Source organism: Somniosus microcephalus, unplaced genomic scaffold (assembly GCF_052327205.1).
Source record: "Somniosus microcephalus isolate GS21.2 unplaced genomic scaffold, FLI_Smic_1.0 unresolved_chr7, whole genome shotgun sequence".
NCBI lineage: Eukaryota > Metazoa > Chordata > Chondrichthyes > Squaliformes > Somniosidae > Somniosus > Somniosus microcephalus.
Window position 1 is genome coordinate 5,981,149 of NW_028225185.1, and position 16,625 is coordinate 5,997,773.

Genomic DNA, 16,625 nt, shown 5'->3' on the forward strand with positions numbered 1-16,625 from the left:
ATGCGCTCCACTCTATTCGGTCACTGCTCTGCACTGCCACTAACACCACCCCTCATGAGAAAATGTTTGTCTTCCCAAGGAAGTCCACATCGGGGACATCGCTACCGCCATGGCTGACATCCCCAGGGCCGGTCCTATTGAGAAGACACGTGAAGACTGAGGTTAAGCGAGTAACTAACAGGCTTTTATTAACAAGAGAATGAAGGTGTGCCTCGAGTGGTCGACCAGTCCAGAATACAGAGGGACTGTGGAGCAGTCACCTTTATACCTGGACTCGTGGGAGGAGTCAGCCGAGGCATGTACAGACATGTACACAGTGGAATACAAACAGTGGTTTACCACACCGGATAATCTACATCCTAGGGTACTTAAGGAAGTGGCCGTAGAAATAGTGGATGCATTGCTGGTCATCTTCCAGAATTCGATAGACTCTGGAACAGTTCCCATGGATTGGCGGGTAGCTAATGTTACCCCACTGTTCAAAAAAGGTGCTAGAGAGAAAACCCTATCATGGTTCTGGAAGGGATGATAGGGTTCCCCTTGTCCTCACCTTTCACCCCACCAGCCTCCACATTCCGCAGATCATCCTCCGCCATTTCCGCCACCTCCAACGTGATCCCACCACCAAACACATCTTCCCCTCACCTCCCCTTTCTGCATTCCGAAGGGACCGCTCCCTCCGCGACACCCTGGTCCACTCCTCAATCACCCCCAACAGCCCTTCTCCTTCACCTGGCACCTTCCCGTACAAGCGCAGGAGATGCAACACATGCCCTTTTACCTCCTCCCTTCCCACTGTCCAGGGTCCCGGGCGCCCCTTCCAGGTGGAACAGCGATTTACTTGTACTTCTTGCAATCTAGTATACTGTATTCGCTGCTCACGATGCGGTCTCCTCTACATTGGGGAGACCAAACGCAGATTGGGAGACCACTTTGCGGAACACCTCCATTCAGTCCATAAGAGTGACCCTGAGCTTCCGGTCGCCTGTCACTTTAATTCTCCACTTCACTCCCACTCTGACCTCACCATCCTCGGCCTATTACATTGTTCTAATGAAGCTCAACGTAAGCTCGAGGAACAGCACCTCATCTTTCGATTGGGCACTTTACAGCCTGCCGGACTCAACATAGTGTTCAACAATTTCAGATAATAATCCCTGCCCCCATTTTTCATGCAGTATGATTTTGCCATTCCCATTTGCAACATTTTCACAGCATGTTCTTTCAATTCCTTCCTCCCCCCACCGCCACCCGCCCCCCCCCACGACCCCCCACCCCGTCTCTGCACCTGCTTAATATCTGTTACATCTCCAGCCTTTTCCAGTTCTGATGAAGGGTCCCAGACCTGAAACGTTAACTCTGTTTCTCTCTCCACGGATGCTGCCTGGCCTGCTGAGTATTTCCAGCATTTTCTGTTGTTATTTCAGATTGCTAATTAATCCTTGGGCAGAGTCAATATGGATTTATGAAAGGGAAATCGTGTTTGACAAATCTGTTAAGAGTTTTTGAGGTTGTAACTAACAATAGATAAGGGGGGAGCAGTGGATGTGGTATATTTGGATTTTCAGAAGATATTCGATAAGGTGCCACACAAGAGGTGGAGAAATGTGAAGTTATCCACTTTGGTAGGAAAAATAGAAAAGCAAACTATTTTTTAAAGGGAGAGAGATTGGGAAATGTTGGTGTTCAGAGGGACCTGGGTGTCCTTGTACACGAATCACTGAAAGTTAACATGCAGGTACAGCAAGCAATTAGGAAAGCAAATGGTATGTTCACCTTTATTACAAGAGAATTTGAGTATAAGAGTAAAGGCGTCTTACTGCAATTATATAGGGCCCTGGTGAGACCACACCTGGAGTATTGTGAACAGTTTTGGTCTCCTTACCTAAGGAAGGATATACTTGGCATAGAGGGAGTGCAACGAAGGTTCACCAGGCTGGTTCCTGGGATGGGGGGATTGCCCTATGAGGAGAGATTGAGTAGACTAGGCCTATATTCTCTAGAGTTTAGAAGAATGAGAGGTGATCTCATTGAAGCATACACAATTCTTACAGGGCTTGACAGGGTAGATGCTGGGAGGATGTTTCCCCTGGCTGGGGAGTCTAGAACCAGGGGTCACAGTCTCAGAATAAGGGGTTGGCCATTTAGGACTGAGATGAGGAGAAATTTCTTCACTCAGAGGGTGGTGAATCTTTGGAATTCTCTACCCCAGAGGGCTGTGGAGGCTCAGTCGTCGAGTATATTCAAGACAGAGATCAATAGATTTTTGAATATTAAGGGAATCAAGGGATATGGGGATAGTGCAGGAAAGTGGAGATGAGTTAGAAGATCAGCCATGATCTTATTGAATGGCGGAGCAGGCTCGAAGGGCCAAATGGCCGACTCCTGCTCCTATTTCTTATGTTCTTATGTTATGTTCTTACTGCCCTCCGACAGTGTGGTCTGGATTTTTGTGCTCGAGCCTCTGGAGTTGGACTTGAACCCACGACCTTCTGACTCAGAGGGCTCGATTTTTCCAACCTCGGTGGATCCAGAGCGGGTGACATCGTTGGCGTGTGGTGACCTCGGATCTGTGTTGATCCCGGCCTCCAACAAGATATTCCGATGATTGGGCTTGTTAAGCCCGCCCTGCGAGGTTCCCGGCCAATTAATAGGAAGTGGGTCTGATGACACTTCATCAGCCGGTTTCCTTAAAGGGACCATGTCCACAATCATTTTGACATTTGTGCTGTCAGTGTTTGACAGCATTGAGGTGCTTCAAACACAGACAAGCACTGCACAGCGGAGCAGGGCTGCACCCAGGCTCTCCCATAACTCCCTCCATATGCTTATGGAGGGAGTCACAGCACACAGGGAAGTTCTCTTCCCTTCCCATGGGCGGAAGGGACCTCCCCAGGAGATCAAAGCAGCCTGGTTGCACATTGCAGAGGAGGGCACAAGCAGGGATGTCATCAGGAGGACCAGGCCGCAGTGGCACAAACCTTTCAATGATCTCAGTAGATCACGAAACGTTAGTACAAAGCCACACTCAACCTCATCCTGCTGTGCCACTCATCACATCCCCATCACTCTGCCTTCCCTACCCTACTCCTGCACATCCTTACTCACACCAACTTACCTTGCACCTCCACCCATCCCTCTCTATCTACATTATCTCACTAGCCACCCCTCACACTCACCCTCATCCCAGTCCATTCATACCAACTAACAACACACAAGGGTAGGCACTTGGGTGTTTTAGCCAATGGTTGTGTAACCCTTCTGTTAATGTGCTGTGAAATCATTATTGTCACCACTTTGCGTTCTTGGACAAATTTGTGTGCACCTTTGAAAGTGTGTTAGTGAGCTCCAGTGAATGGTGAGGCATATATCGCCGCCCCCCCCCACCCCCCGCTACCCCAATGGTGATGAGTGTGAAAGGAATGGCTTGGGCATTGTAGGGATGCTTTATGGTGTTGGTGTGGGGTGGTGCCAACCTGGTGCATCATGTGGCAGCCAGGGTGTACAGTGCCAAGTGAAGTAAATCTGCTCATGGTGAGGCCATTCCTGGCCTCTCGGGCAGCAATGTGCTCGGGTGCTGATGCCCTGTGTCCTGTGCAGCATCAGATGATTTCAGAGAAGGTTGGTGGTGTTGTTGTTGGTGATGCTGGTGTTGGGGCTGATCATGGTGGAATTCTGAGGACCAAGGTGAAATTTTTTCAAGGGCACCGATGCTGATGGAATAGATGGCAGGTGAGGTTGAGACGACAGAAGTGATCTGTCAATGTTGAGATCAGTTGTTCCAAGGAGGTGACAGTGGATCGAGAGATTACTCCAAACACTTCAAAATATGATAATTCGGAAGGATAGACAGAAAGGAAAGGGAGGTGGGGTGGCTTTCTTGGTAAAAGATGGGATCAATGCAGTGGTGAGTATTATGTCCGTGTGTAATTGAGACACGGACTGCAGGAGTTGGTTATAACAGGTCTTTACTGAGTGGAGACAAACTGGAACTACAATGCAAAAGTTACTGCACAGGCTTATATACAGGGGTGGTCACTACTGGTACTGCAGTATACAGGGGCTGCAGAATATAGTTCCTTCTGCAAAGTACATACACTACAATTCCTCCCCTTTTAGCTAAACAGTACATAACATTCGATTAATAATTAAATAACATATTTACAACTACAGTTGCTAGATACATTAGCTGAAGTTAAGCAATTATAAGTTCAGTCTTTGAGGAGGCTTCCTGATTCTGTCTGGATAACGCCTCTTTGGGGTATCAGGTTCTTCTGGCAAAGTTGATTCGGGATCAACGTCGTTGTTTGGTTCGTCTGCTTCCAATATCACCGATTCTGAGGTAGATGCAATTGGTACTTCGGTTTCATCACCAGGTGTATTGGATCATGGTGTGGAATTGACGTTTTCCAGTGACTCTAGAATCTGGTCAGCATGGCGTCTTACAATGCTCTCTCCAACGTCCACGGTATACATTAGAGGTCCTTGCCGTGTACAGATCGTTCCTGGCTGCCATTTCTCTGTGCGGTAGTCCCGGGCTAAAACTTGTTGACCTATCTTAAAACTCCTGGTCGGCCTTTCATTCATATTCTGAAACTGCCTGTTCTCCACATCTCTTCTGATGTTTGGCTTAACCAAATCCAAGCGGCATCTTAGTCTTCGATTGAAGAACATCATGGCTGGAGTTTGGTTGGTAACCGCATGTGTCGCATTCCGGTAGGCAAACAAGAAGTTATCCACCTTGTGTTGTAGGGGTATGTCTTCATTACACATTGCCTTGATAGCCTTCTTGAATGTTTGAACGAACCTCTCAGCCAATCCATTGGTGGCTGGATGATATGGGGCGGATGTGTAATGCTTAACACCATTGTTCTTTAAGAACCTCCGGAACTCTTCAAACACAAACTGTGGTCCATTGTCGGAGCAAATCTGTTCAGGCAGCCCATTTCTGGCGAATATGGTTCGTAAGACTGTGATAGTTTTTTCCGTGGTGGTTGAGGACATTTTTATTACCTCTGGCCACTTTGAATGTGCATCCACCGCAATTAAAAACATCGAGTCCATAAATGGACCAGCAAAATCAATGTGCACCCTTTGCCATGGAGATGAGGGCCACTCCCATGGATGTAGAGGGGCTTGTGGTGGGGCGTTTTGGACCTTCTGGCATCCTGTACAGCTCTTGGTCATCTCTTCGATTTCTCTATCAATTCCCGGCCACCACACAAACGCTCTGGCTAAGTTCTTCATTTTTACCCCTCCCAGATGACCCTCATGAAGCTCATTGAGCACTCTATCCTTCAATTTGGTTGGAATTACTACTCTGAATCCACACATCAAGGTTCCTCTGCACATTGACAGCTGTTCTCTTCTCGGCAAGAATGCTGGCAACAGTTGTTCGCCATGTGCTGGCCATCCCTTCACCGTTAAATCATAGACCCAGGAGAGTGTCGGGTCATTTCGTGTTTCCTTTTCTATGTTTGCATTCGTCACAGGAGACATTCAACTATGGTCGAGTGGAATATCTCCACTGGATCCACTGCAGGTGCTTTTTCCATCATCGGCAACGGTAGGCGTGACAATCCATCAGCATTCCCATGCTGTTTAGTTCCTTTGTACTCGATGTCATATTGGTGTGCCCCTAGGAAAAGGGACCACCTCTGTAGCCGTTGTGCTGTCATTATCGGGACGCCCTTCTGAGGGTTGAAAATGGAGACAAGAGGTTGATGATCAGTTAGTAGAGCAAATTTCTGACCGTGCAGGTAGTGATTGAACTTCTTCACCCCCCACACCAGGCTAAGGGCCTCTCTGTCAATCTGGGCGTAGTTACGCTCGGCTGAAGTTAACGAGCGTGACGCAAAAGCTATCGGCCTCTCTGAACCATCAAGGAATTTATGTGACAGTACCGCTCCAATGCCGTAGGGAGACGCATCACACGCCGGTCTTATCGGTAGTGATGGGTTGTAGTGAGCCAATACTTCTCTTGAAGTGATTAGGTCTTTATTCTTCTGAAAGGCCCGCTTACATTCATCGCTCCATTTCCATGCTACTCCAGTTTGTAGTAGGGCGTTCAGTGGGTGCAGAATTGTGGACAAATTCGGCAAAAACTTATGGTAGTAATTCACCAATCCGAGGAATGACCTCAGTTGCGACACATTTTCAGGCGCTGGAGCTTTACCACCGCTTCAATTTTGTCAGGGGACTTATATAACCCCTCTTCATCAATCACGTGGCCACAATACGATATCTGTTTCTTAAAAAACTCACACTTGCGGCGATTGGCTCGTAGCCCATGTTCTCTTAGTCTAGTGAGCACCTGCTCTAGGTTGGCAAGGTGTTCACTGTCATCTTCACCTGTCATTAGGATGTCGTCCAAGTAACACTGAGTCCCCGGAATCCCTTGCAGGACTTGTTCCATTGCTCTTTGCCATATCGCCGGAGCTGATGCTACTCCAAATACCAGTCAATTATACTGGTAAAGACCTTTGTGAGTGTTTATCGTGAGATACTTCCTAGAGGATTCTTCAACCTCCATCTGCAAATATACTTGTGCTAGGTCAATTTTTGTAAAACGCTTCCCTCCAGATAGTGAGGCAAAAATATTCTCTATCCTCGGGAGAGGATATTGTACTGTGTGAAGGACTGGGTTCACCGTCACCTTGAAGTTCCCACAGATGCGAACCTTCCTTGGCTCCTCAGACTTAATTGTTTAATGTTTTCTTCATGACAGGAACGATGGGTGTTGCCCACTCGCTCCAGTCTACCTTAGATAACACGCCTGCATTCTCCAGATTCTCCAGCTCTGCCTCGACGGCTGGACGAATTGCATATGGTACTGGTCTTGCTTTGAAAAACTTGGGAATTGCATTCTCTTCTATTTTTATCGAGGCGGTTACGCCTTTAAGAGTTCCCAGTTCTTGTTGAAATACCTCTTTGGCGTTAGCTAAGATTTTTGACAATCGTCCAGGTGTGACGTCGTCATCCTTTTTACCAGCCACCGTCAGTGCCTGAATGGAGTGCCAGTCTAAACTTATCTTTCTGATCCATTCACGTCCCAATAACGGTGGTCCACCATCTTGCAGTATGTACAGACACAATTTCTGTATTTCCTTGCCGTTGTATTCGACAGGCACCCTTATTTTCCCTCTGGGGTATACTTTTTGCCCCGTATACGTCTTCAAGACAATGGATGTCTCTTTCAAGGGTATGTGTGAGAATAGCCGCTCGTAGTCTCGTTGATTCATGACGGTCAGGGCTGATCCTGTATCCAATTCCATTTTGACTTGGGACCCTGCTATCGTGAGGGTGACCCAAATGGTTCGGTGATCCTCTTTTGCGATTACGTTGTGAAGTTTGAGACAGCTTAGTCTCTTGTTCCCAGATTCACTATCGCTCAACTGGTCTTCGGAACTACTGTCCGTCATCTTTTGTACTTTCCTGTACTGTTCATTAGTAGCCTTTTTGTTGTCGTTAGTCTTCTTCCCAGATCTGCAAACTCGTGCAATGTGTCCCATCTTTCCGCATTGCCTGCATATTTTGTCCTTGGACCAGCAGTCCTTCTGGTCATGGGTTGTTCTGCCGCAGCAATAACATTTTTCAAATCCCCGTGTCATTTCGTGGGTGCCGTATTCCTGTGGCTTTTGCTGTATTTCCGCAGCTCCCCTTGCTGCTGCTTCGTACGATACTGCCACGCTGGAAGCCTTATCTAGCATCAGCTCTTTCTCTGAGAGTAACCTCTTCTGGGTTCCTTCACTCAGGAGTCCACAGACAAATTTGTCCCGTAGGGTATCTGCCAGTCCTGCTCCGAACTGGCAGTGCTTTGGTAGCTTGCGTAGTTCCGTAAGGTAATCAGCATTGCTCTCATCTTTATGCTGATTTCTCCTGTGGAATTTAAATCTTTCTGCTATCAGCAGCGGTGTAGGATTTAGGTGTTCCTGTAGGATATCAACAATTTCGTTAAAACTCTTCACCATCAGTTTGGTTGGAGTAATCAGGTTCCGCAATAGGCCGTACGTTCTTGCGCCCATTAAGTTTAGTAGTACCGATGCCTTTTTCTCATCAGCTACTTCGTTTGCCTCGCAATATACTTCGACTCTTTCCACATACGTGGTCCAGTCTTCTATTGCATTATTGAAGGCAGTGATATTGCCAGTCTTCGGCATCTTGGAAATCTAAGATGGCGCCTCCCGCGCTTTGCCTTCTTCCCCGATTTAACAAAATGGCGCCTCCCGCGCTTTCCGTCTTCCCCGCTGCTGCTAGCGCTGTTGCTGGCGGTTTATGCCTTGATGGCGACGCCCTATGGTCTTCGCGCACTTCCCCCCGCGCTGCTGCTAACGCCGCTCTCTGCGGTTCCCGTGGCAAACTGCAGCTCCTCGCGACTTTCTGCGCTTCTAATTTCTTTTATTTCCCCGTCGTCGGAGCAACCCTGCGGGACACTTTCCTCCCTCTTCTCGGGTCTGTACGCTGCCCGGCTTCGTAGCACCGGCCGCGCCCTGTGTGCTCCACCCTCTCTCTCTCTCTCTCTCCTCTTCCCGACAACGCTGCTCGGCCCCGTTGAAAAGCCACCCGATCGAGCTCTAGCCCGCCGCAGCCCAGGAAGGATCAGTGTACTACCTGCCTCCAGCCCGATTAGCTGGAACACCATCGACAGGATAACCAAGCCCCGATCTCGACAGCCTCTCCTGCAAATCTTCAACTCCGATGAATCAGAGGCAGTTGCCCATGGTCGACGCCCGTTTCTTCTGTTTGTTTTATTTATTTATTTATTTTTCTTTCTTCCTTCTGGCCTCGACCTCTGACAACTTCGCTTCAGGGATGGATCCCCATGAGGTGGTGCAGACTGTAGGTAAGTTCGGATCTGCTCGTTGCCAGTATTATGTCCGTGTGTAATTGAGACACGGACTGCAGGAGTTGGTTATAACAGGTCTTTACTGAGTGGAGACAAACTGGAACTACTGTGCAAAAGTTACTACACAGGCTTATATACAGGGGTGGTCACTACTGGTACTGCAGTATACAGGGGCTGCAGAATATAGTTCCTTCTGCAAAGTACATACACTACAGTGAGAAGTGATATTGGCTCAGAAGATCAAGATGTAGAATCGGGTTGGGTGGAAATAAAAAATAATAAGGGAAAAAAGTCTCTGGTGCGTGCAGTCTACAGGCCCCCGAACAGTAGCAATGCTGTTAGACAGAGTATAAATCAACACATAATGGAGGCTTGTAAAAAAGGTACGGTAATAATCATGGGAGACTTTAATCATAGAATCATAGAGTTATACAGCACAGAAAGCGGCCCTTCGGCCCATCGTGTCCACGCCGGCCATCAAGCCCTGTCTATTCTAATCCCATTTTCCAGCATTTGGTCCATAGCCTTGTATGCTATGGCGTTTCAAGTACTCATCTAAATGCTTCTTGAATGTTGAGGGTTCCTGCCTCTACCACCCTTTCAGGCAGTGAGTTCCAGATTCCAACCACCCTCTGGGTGAAAAAGTTTTTCCTCAAATCCCCTCTAAACCTCCTGCCCCTTACCTTGAAACTATGCCCCCTGGTTATTGACCCCTCTACTAAGGGGAAAAGTTCCTTTCTATCTACCCTATCTATGCCCCTCATAATTTTGTACACCACAATCAGGTCCCCGCTCAGCCTTCTCTGCTCTAAGGAAAACAACCCCAGCCTGTCCAGTCTCTCTTTATAGATGAAGCACTCCAGCCCAGGTAACATCCTGGTGAATCTCCTCTGCACCCTCTCCAATGCAAATCTCCATATTGATTGGACAAATCAAATTGGCCATGGTAGCCTGGAGGAGGAGTTCATAGAGTGCATCCGGGATGTTTTCCTAGAACAGTATAAGAACATAAGAAATAGGAGCAGGAGTAGGCCAATCGGCCCCTCGAGCCTGCTCCGCCATTCAATAAGATCATGGCTGATCTGATCCTAACCGCCAATCCACTATCACAGAGCCATCTCCTGAATCTAACAGAATTAGACACACGAAATAGGAGCAGGATCAGGCTACACGGCCCCTGGGCCCGCTCCGCTACCCACAGGGCCATGACCGATCCAAACCTAGACTCATGTCCAAATTCCTGCCCGCTCCCCGTAATCCTTAATTCCCTTTACTTCTAGGAAACTGTCTATTTCTGTTTTAAATTTATGTAATGATGTAGCTTCTACAGCTTTTTGGGGCAGCATATTCCATGGACCTACCACCCTCTGAATGAAGTAGTTCCTCCTCATCTCAGTTTTGAAAGAGCAGCCCCTTATTCTAAGACTATGCCCCCTAGTTCCAGTTTCACCCATCATCGGGAACATCTTCCCCGCATCCACCCGATCCAACCCCTTCACAATCTTATATGTTTCAATAAGATCGCCTTTCATTCTTCTGAACTCCAATGAGTAGAGTCCCAATCTACTCAACCTCTCCTCATATGTCCATCCCCTCATCCCCGGGATTAACCGAGTGAACCTTCTTTGTACTGACTCGAGAGCAAGTATGCAATAGAACCAACCAGGGAGCAGGCTCTCTTGGATCTGGTACTGTGTAATGAGACAGAATTAATAAATGATCTCATAGTAAAGGATCCTCTAGGAAAGAGTGATCATAGCATGTTTGAATTTCAAATTCAGTTGGAGGGTGAGAAAGTTGTATCTCAAACCAGTGTCCTGATCCTAAACAAAGGCAATTACAATGGCATGAGGGCAGAACTGGCTAAAGTGGACTGGAAAAACAAATTAAAGGGTAAGAAAGTTGAAATGCAGTGGCGGACATTTAAGGAGATATTTCATAACTCTCAACAAAAATATATTCCAGTGAGAAAGAAAGATTTTAAGAGAAGGGAGCACCATCCGTGGCTAACTAAGGAAGTAAAGGATGGTATCAAATTGAAAACGAAGGCATACAATGTTGCCAAGATTGGTGGGAGACCAGAGGATTGGGAAATTTTTAGAAACCAGCAAAGGATGAATAAAAAAATAATAGAGAGAGATGAATTATGAGAGTAAGTTGGCAAGAAATATTAAAACAGATAGTAAGAGCTTCTACAGGTATATAAAAAGGAAGAGGTTAGCTAAAGTAAACATTGGTCCCTTAGAGGATGAGACTGGGGAATTAATAATGGGGAACGGGGAAATGGCAGAGACTCTGAACAAATATTTTGCATCTGTCTTCACTGTAGAAGACACTAACAACACCCCAATAATGGATAATCAAGGGGCCACAGGGAGTGGGGAACTAAAGACAATCACTATCACTAAGGAAATAGTACTCGTTAAAATAATGGGACTAAAAGATGACAAGTCCCCTGGACCAGATGGCCTGCATCCCAGGGTCTTAAAAGAAGTGGCTGCAGAGATAGTGGATGCATTGGTTGCAATATACCAAAATTCCCTGGACTCTGGAGAGGTCCCAGCGGATTGGAAAACTGCAAATGTAACACCCCTATTTAAGAAAGGAGGGAGACAGAAAACAGGAAACTATAGGCCAGTTAGCCTAACATTTGTCGTTGGGAAAATGCTGGAGTCCTTCATTAAGGAAGCAGTAGCAGGGCATTTGGAAAAACATACTGCAGTCAAACAGAGTCAGCATGGTTTTAGGAAAGGGAAATCATGTTCAACAAATTTGCTGGAGTTCTTTGAGGATGTAATGAGCAGGGTGGATAAGGGTGAGCCAGTGGATGTGGTGTATTTGGATTTCCAGAAGGCATTCGATAAGGTGCCACATAAAAGGTTACTGCATAAGATAAGAGCTCACGGAGTTGAGGGTAATATATTAGCATGGATAGAGAATTGGCTAACTAACAGAAAGCAGAGAGTCGGGATAAATGGGTCATTTTCAGGTTGGCAAACGATAACTAGTGGGGTGCCACAGCGATCAGTGCTGGGGCCTCAACTATTTACAATCTCCATTAATGACTTGGATGAAGGGATCGAGTGTAATGTAGCCAAGTTTGCGGATGATACAAAGATGGGTGGGAAAGCAAGTTGTGCAGAGGACTCAAAGAATCTGCAAAGGGGTATAGACAGGCTAAGTGAGTGGGCAAACATTTGGCAGATGGAGTATAATGTGGGAAAGTGCGAGGTTATCCACTTTGGCAGGAAAAATAAAAAAGCAAACTATTATTTAAATGGAGAGAGATTACAAAATGCTACAGTTCAGAGGGACCTGGGGGTCCTTGTGCAAGAAACACAAAAAGTTAGCATGCAGGTACAGCAAATAATCAAAAAGGCAAATGGAATGTTGGCCTTTATTTCAAAGGGGGTTGGAGTATAAAAGTAGGGAAGTCCTGCGACAACTGTACAGGGTGATGGTGAGACCACACCTGGAGTACTGCGTACAGTTTTGGTCTCCTTATTTAAGGAAGGATATACTTGCATTGGAGGCAGTTCAGAGACGATTCACGAGGTTAATTCCAGAGATGAGGGGGTTGACTTATGAGGAAAGGTTGAGCAAGCTGGATCTATACTCATTGAAATTTAGAAGAGTGAGAGGTGATCTTATCGAAACATAAGATACTGAGGGAGCTCGACAGGGTAGATGCAGAGAGGATGTTTCCCTCGTGGGGAAATCTAGAACTCGGGGGCACAGACTCAGAATAAAGGGTCGCCCTTTTAGAACTGAGATGAGGAGGTACTTCTTCTCTCAGAGGGTCGTAAATCTGTGGAATTCTCTGCCCCAGAGAGCTGTGGAGGCTGGGTCATTAAATTCATTTAATGTGGAGATAGACAGATTTTTGCAAGATAAGGGAGTGAAGGGTTATGGGGAGCGGGCGGGGAAGAGGCTTTGAGCCCAAGATCAGCCATGATCTGATTGAATGGCGGAGCAGGCTCGAGGGGACAATGGCCTATTCCTGCTCATATTTCTTATGTTCGTATGTTCTTAAAAGTGCATAAAGCTCAAAAGTAGGTTCCAAATCATTAATGCTCCAGCTTCTAAGAAGTGAACAGCTGTAAAATGGTAGGTTTTAGACCACTTTTGCAGCTTTCACCTATTCACAGTAATGCAGGGTCATTGAGAACCCGACACACTTACCTGATGTGATAGCCGCTCTCCGGGAACCTTGTTGAAAACCTGGTAAAATGGTAAGTACATGGGAAAATGGTTCTTAACTATCTTTTAATAAGCTTCTAACAATCTAAATTGGCTGACCTGCCGCTTGCTGTCGGGTCTGTTGAGGGTTGGCAGACCCGACACTTAGTGAAACTGACACGGAGGCGGGTTCAGAACGGGATACCGACCCGCTGTCAGTCTTTGTCATTTTGACAGCGGACCCGCCTCCAAACCCACATTCTGAGCGCCGGCAAAATTCAGCCCAGAGAGTGCTACCCACTGAGCCACGGCCGACACAGAACATAACACAATTCCAATCATTTAGGACTCTTAGAATCTCAGAAATCATCCAAAATGTCGGAGCAGGACGTGCATCGAGTTCTCACCTTTGCTTCCAAAATCAGCTGTAAACTCTGTGTCTTCTCATAATCGATTGTTCTGGTCAGAATAAGCTCGGGCGTATTTCGGGTCTTTAGCTTGAAGTAGGTTGCTCCACTCTGCAGAAAGGACATTATTATTTATATTAAATGTGCCCAGTGATGGTCCAACGCTTCAATTGGAAACTGTCCCTGAGCTGGCGAGTCGGCACTTACTGTGGTCGAATTCAAACTGTAGTAGATTTGGTCGTGATCGGGATCATTCGCGTTTACTGTTTGGAATGTTTCACCCACAGGGAAGAGCTTCAGGAAACAGAGAACAAAGAGTAAAAACGGGAGCACAAATAGCAAACTGGTAATTATATGAACATTATGTTAATTTAGCATTAATTATCCTCTCTTGTTCATCCTAAATTCCAAATGCACTGTTACACAGGAACAGGAGGAGGCCATTCAGCCCCTCGAGCCTGTTACACAGGAACAGGAGGAGGTCATTCAGCCCCTCGAGCCTGTTACACAGGAACAGGAGGAGGCCATTCAGCCCCTCAAGACTGTTACACAGGAACAGGAGGAGGCCATTCAGCCCCTCGAGCCTGTTACACAGGAACAGGAGGAGGCCATTCAGCCCCTCGAGCCTGTTACACAGGAACAGGAGGAGGCCATTCAGCCCCTCAAGGTTGTTACACAGGAACAGGAGGAGGCCCATTCAGCCCCTCGAGCCTATTACACTGGAACAGGAGAAGAACATTCAGCCCCCTCGAGCCTGATACATTAGGAACAGGAGGAGGCCATTCAGCTCCTCGAGCCTGTTACACAGGAACAGGAGGAGGCCATTCAGCCCCTCAAGCCTGTTACATTAGGAACAGGAGGAGGCCATTCAGCCCCTCAAGCCTGTTACACATGAACAGGAGGAGGCCATTTAGCCCCTCGAGCCTGTTACACAGGAAAAGGAGGAGGCCATTCAGCCTTTCAAAGCTGTTACACAGGAACAGGAGGAGGCCATTCAGCCCCTCAAGGCTATTACACAGGAACAGGAGGAGGCCATTCAGCTCCTCGAGCCTGTTACATAGGAACAGGAGGAGGCCATTCAGCCCCTCAAGACTGTTACACAGGAACAGGAGGAGGCCATTCAGCCCCTCAAGACTGTTACACAGGAACAGGAGGAGGCCATTCAGCTCCTCGAGCCTGTTACATAGGAACAGGAAGAGGCCATTCAGCCCCTCAAGACTGTTACACAGGAACAGGAGGAGGCCATTCAGCCCCTCGAGCCTGTAACACAGGAACAGGAGGAGGCCATTCAGCCCCTTGAGCCTGTTACACAGGAGCAGGAGGAGGCCATTCAGCCCCTCGAGCCTGTTACACAGTGTAATGTATTGTCACATGGTTTGTCACATGGTTTGGTATGAGCATGCTCAGTTCACTCTGGCCTAATAAAGCAAGCACATGGACTAGCAACTCATCGTGTCTCTGACCTTCATTTGTTCTGCCTAATATATTACATTTTGGTGACGAGGATGGGATCCTAATGGCATTTTTAAGGATCGTGGAAGGACAGTGTTCAACCTTCGAGTGGACAAGTTTAAGGTGAATTTGTGACACCTAAACTGAATTTTTGCGATGTTTTACCATTACTGCTGATGCAGAATCATCTGTGCTTCGCCTTCGTGTGTATGTATACGCAGCAACAGCAGCGTTGATTCTCACAGGTACACAGGTAGCGGCTGAGTCACTGTTCAACGGGATCGGGACAATCATGGCCGCGCCTGCGGGATTCATTGGAAGCCTCGGCCTGTAGGACCGAGCTCGTGAAACATTCTGTTCTTACATTGAGCGGATGGAGATGTTTAAGGCCAATAACATTATTGAGGCCAAAGGCGCAGATGAGAATGTTCAAGCTCAAAATAATGTAATTCGTGAACGGAAGAAAGCAATTTTTCTAACAGAGATCGGGCCTGATGTCTACAGAACGTCGACAAACCTACTCGCGCCAGGGAAAGTGAAGGATACGTCGTTTGAAGACATTGTCGAGAAACTCGAGGACCATTTCGACCCAAAGCCGTTAGAAATAGCAGTGAGCTATAAGTTTGGTACCAGAAACCAAAAACAAAGTGGAACCATCAGTGAGGACATTGTAGCTCTTAAAAACCTGTCTTTGCATTGTAACTTCGACACATTGTTGGATCGTGCATTGTGAGATAAGTTTGTGTGTGGACTGGTGGATGAGCGCACACAGTCCCAGTTACTGAACACTTCGAACCGAACGCTTGACATAGCATGCAAAATTGTCCTATCTATGGAGATGCGTCTAAGAATGCTAGGGGGCTCCGTCCAACTCACGTGACGAGTGCAGCTGAGGTCCACAGTCACAAAGCCACCGCCAAAACTAAAGCTGTGAGACCGAGTCAACAGCATGTTGGTGAGAGCAGTTCAGTGAATTGTTATCACTGCAATGGAAATCACTCACCACAGTCCTGCCAATACAGAAATACAAAGTGTTTTCACTGCCAGAGCAAGGCCATATTTCAACAGCTTGCAGAGCTAGATCGAAAGCAGGAAGTAAGAACCATTCTAGTGGCAATGCAAAGCAGCGACAACAAAAGGAAGGAATTCACAATATTGAAGTGAACACACCTGATGTTGAAGAACTCGGCGTCTACAGTATCTAATGCCACTAGTGGCAACACTAGTAGTCGTGAGAAAGATTTCCGTGCAAATCTTTTAATCAACGAGCAATATATTGATATCTGTATCGACACAGCGGCGGACTGCTCTATCATGAGTGAGGACACATATAAGAGTAAGTATAATCAAATACCACTTACAAAGAGTACCGTATGGTTAAAAACCTACTCCGGAGAAATCCTAGCGACATGTGGACAAATGGAATGTACAGTTCAACACAATGGCCAGTCAGTAAAACTGCCTATTATTGTAGCGAGCTACAGCAACAGGCCAACCCTCATGGGCAAAGACTGGTTGAGAAAGTTAAAACTAGACTGGAAAAACAATTTAGCTTGTTAAGAGGCACTTAAATAATATTTTAAGCTCAAAATTAGTGACCGACCCACTATCAAAAAAAATGTTCCCACCTGATCCGCCACCAACCACGCCCGCTGACCCCCCGGAAAACTCTCCCTCGTTGTTTTCAGACACTCTTTTCAGTACTGAGGCCTTTTCACTCTCATCTGCAATCTCAGTTGCAT

The 16,625-nt window shown here is 46.9% G+C and overlaps 1 protein-coding gene across 1 annotated transcript in view; it reads right to left on the reverse strand.

Annotated features, from left to right (window-relative positions):
* Positions 1 to 16,625, reverse strand: part of LOC147086426 (cadherin-related family member 5-like) — a 78,987-nt gene that overhangs the window by 33,631 nt on the left and 28,731 nt on the right. Inside the window, exons 5-6 of the mRNA XM_085978531.1 lie at positions 13,639 to 13,725; positions 13,432 to 13,542 (exon numbers count right to left, since the gene is read on the reverse strand). Coding sequence (XP_085834657.1) covers positions 13,432 to 13,542; positions 13,639 to 13,725 — 198 coding nt within the window. The remainder of the gene's footprint in view (positions 1 to 13,431; positions 13,543 to 13,638; positions 13,726 to 16,625) is intronic.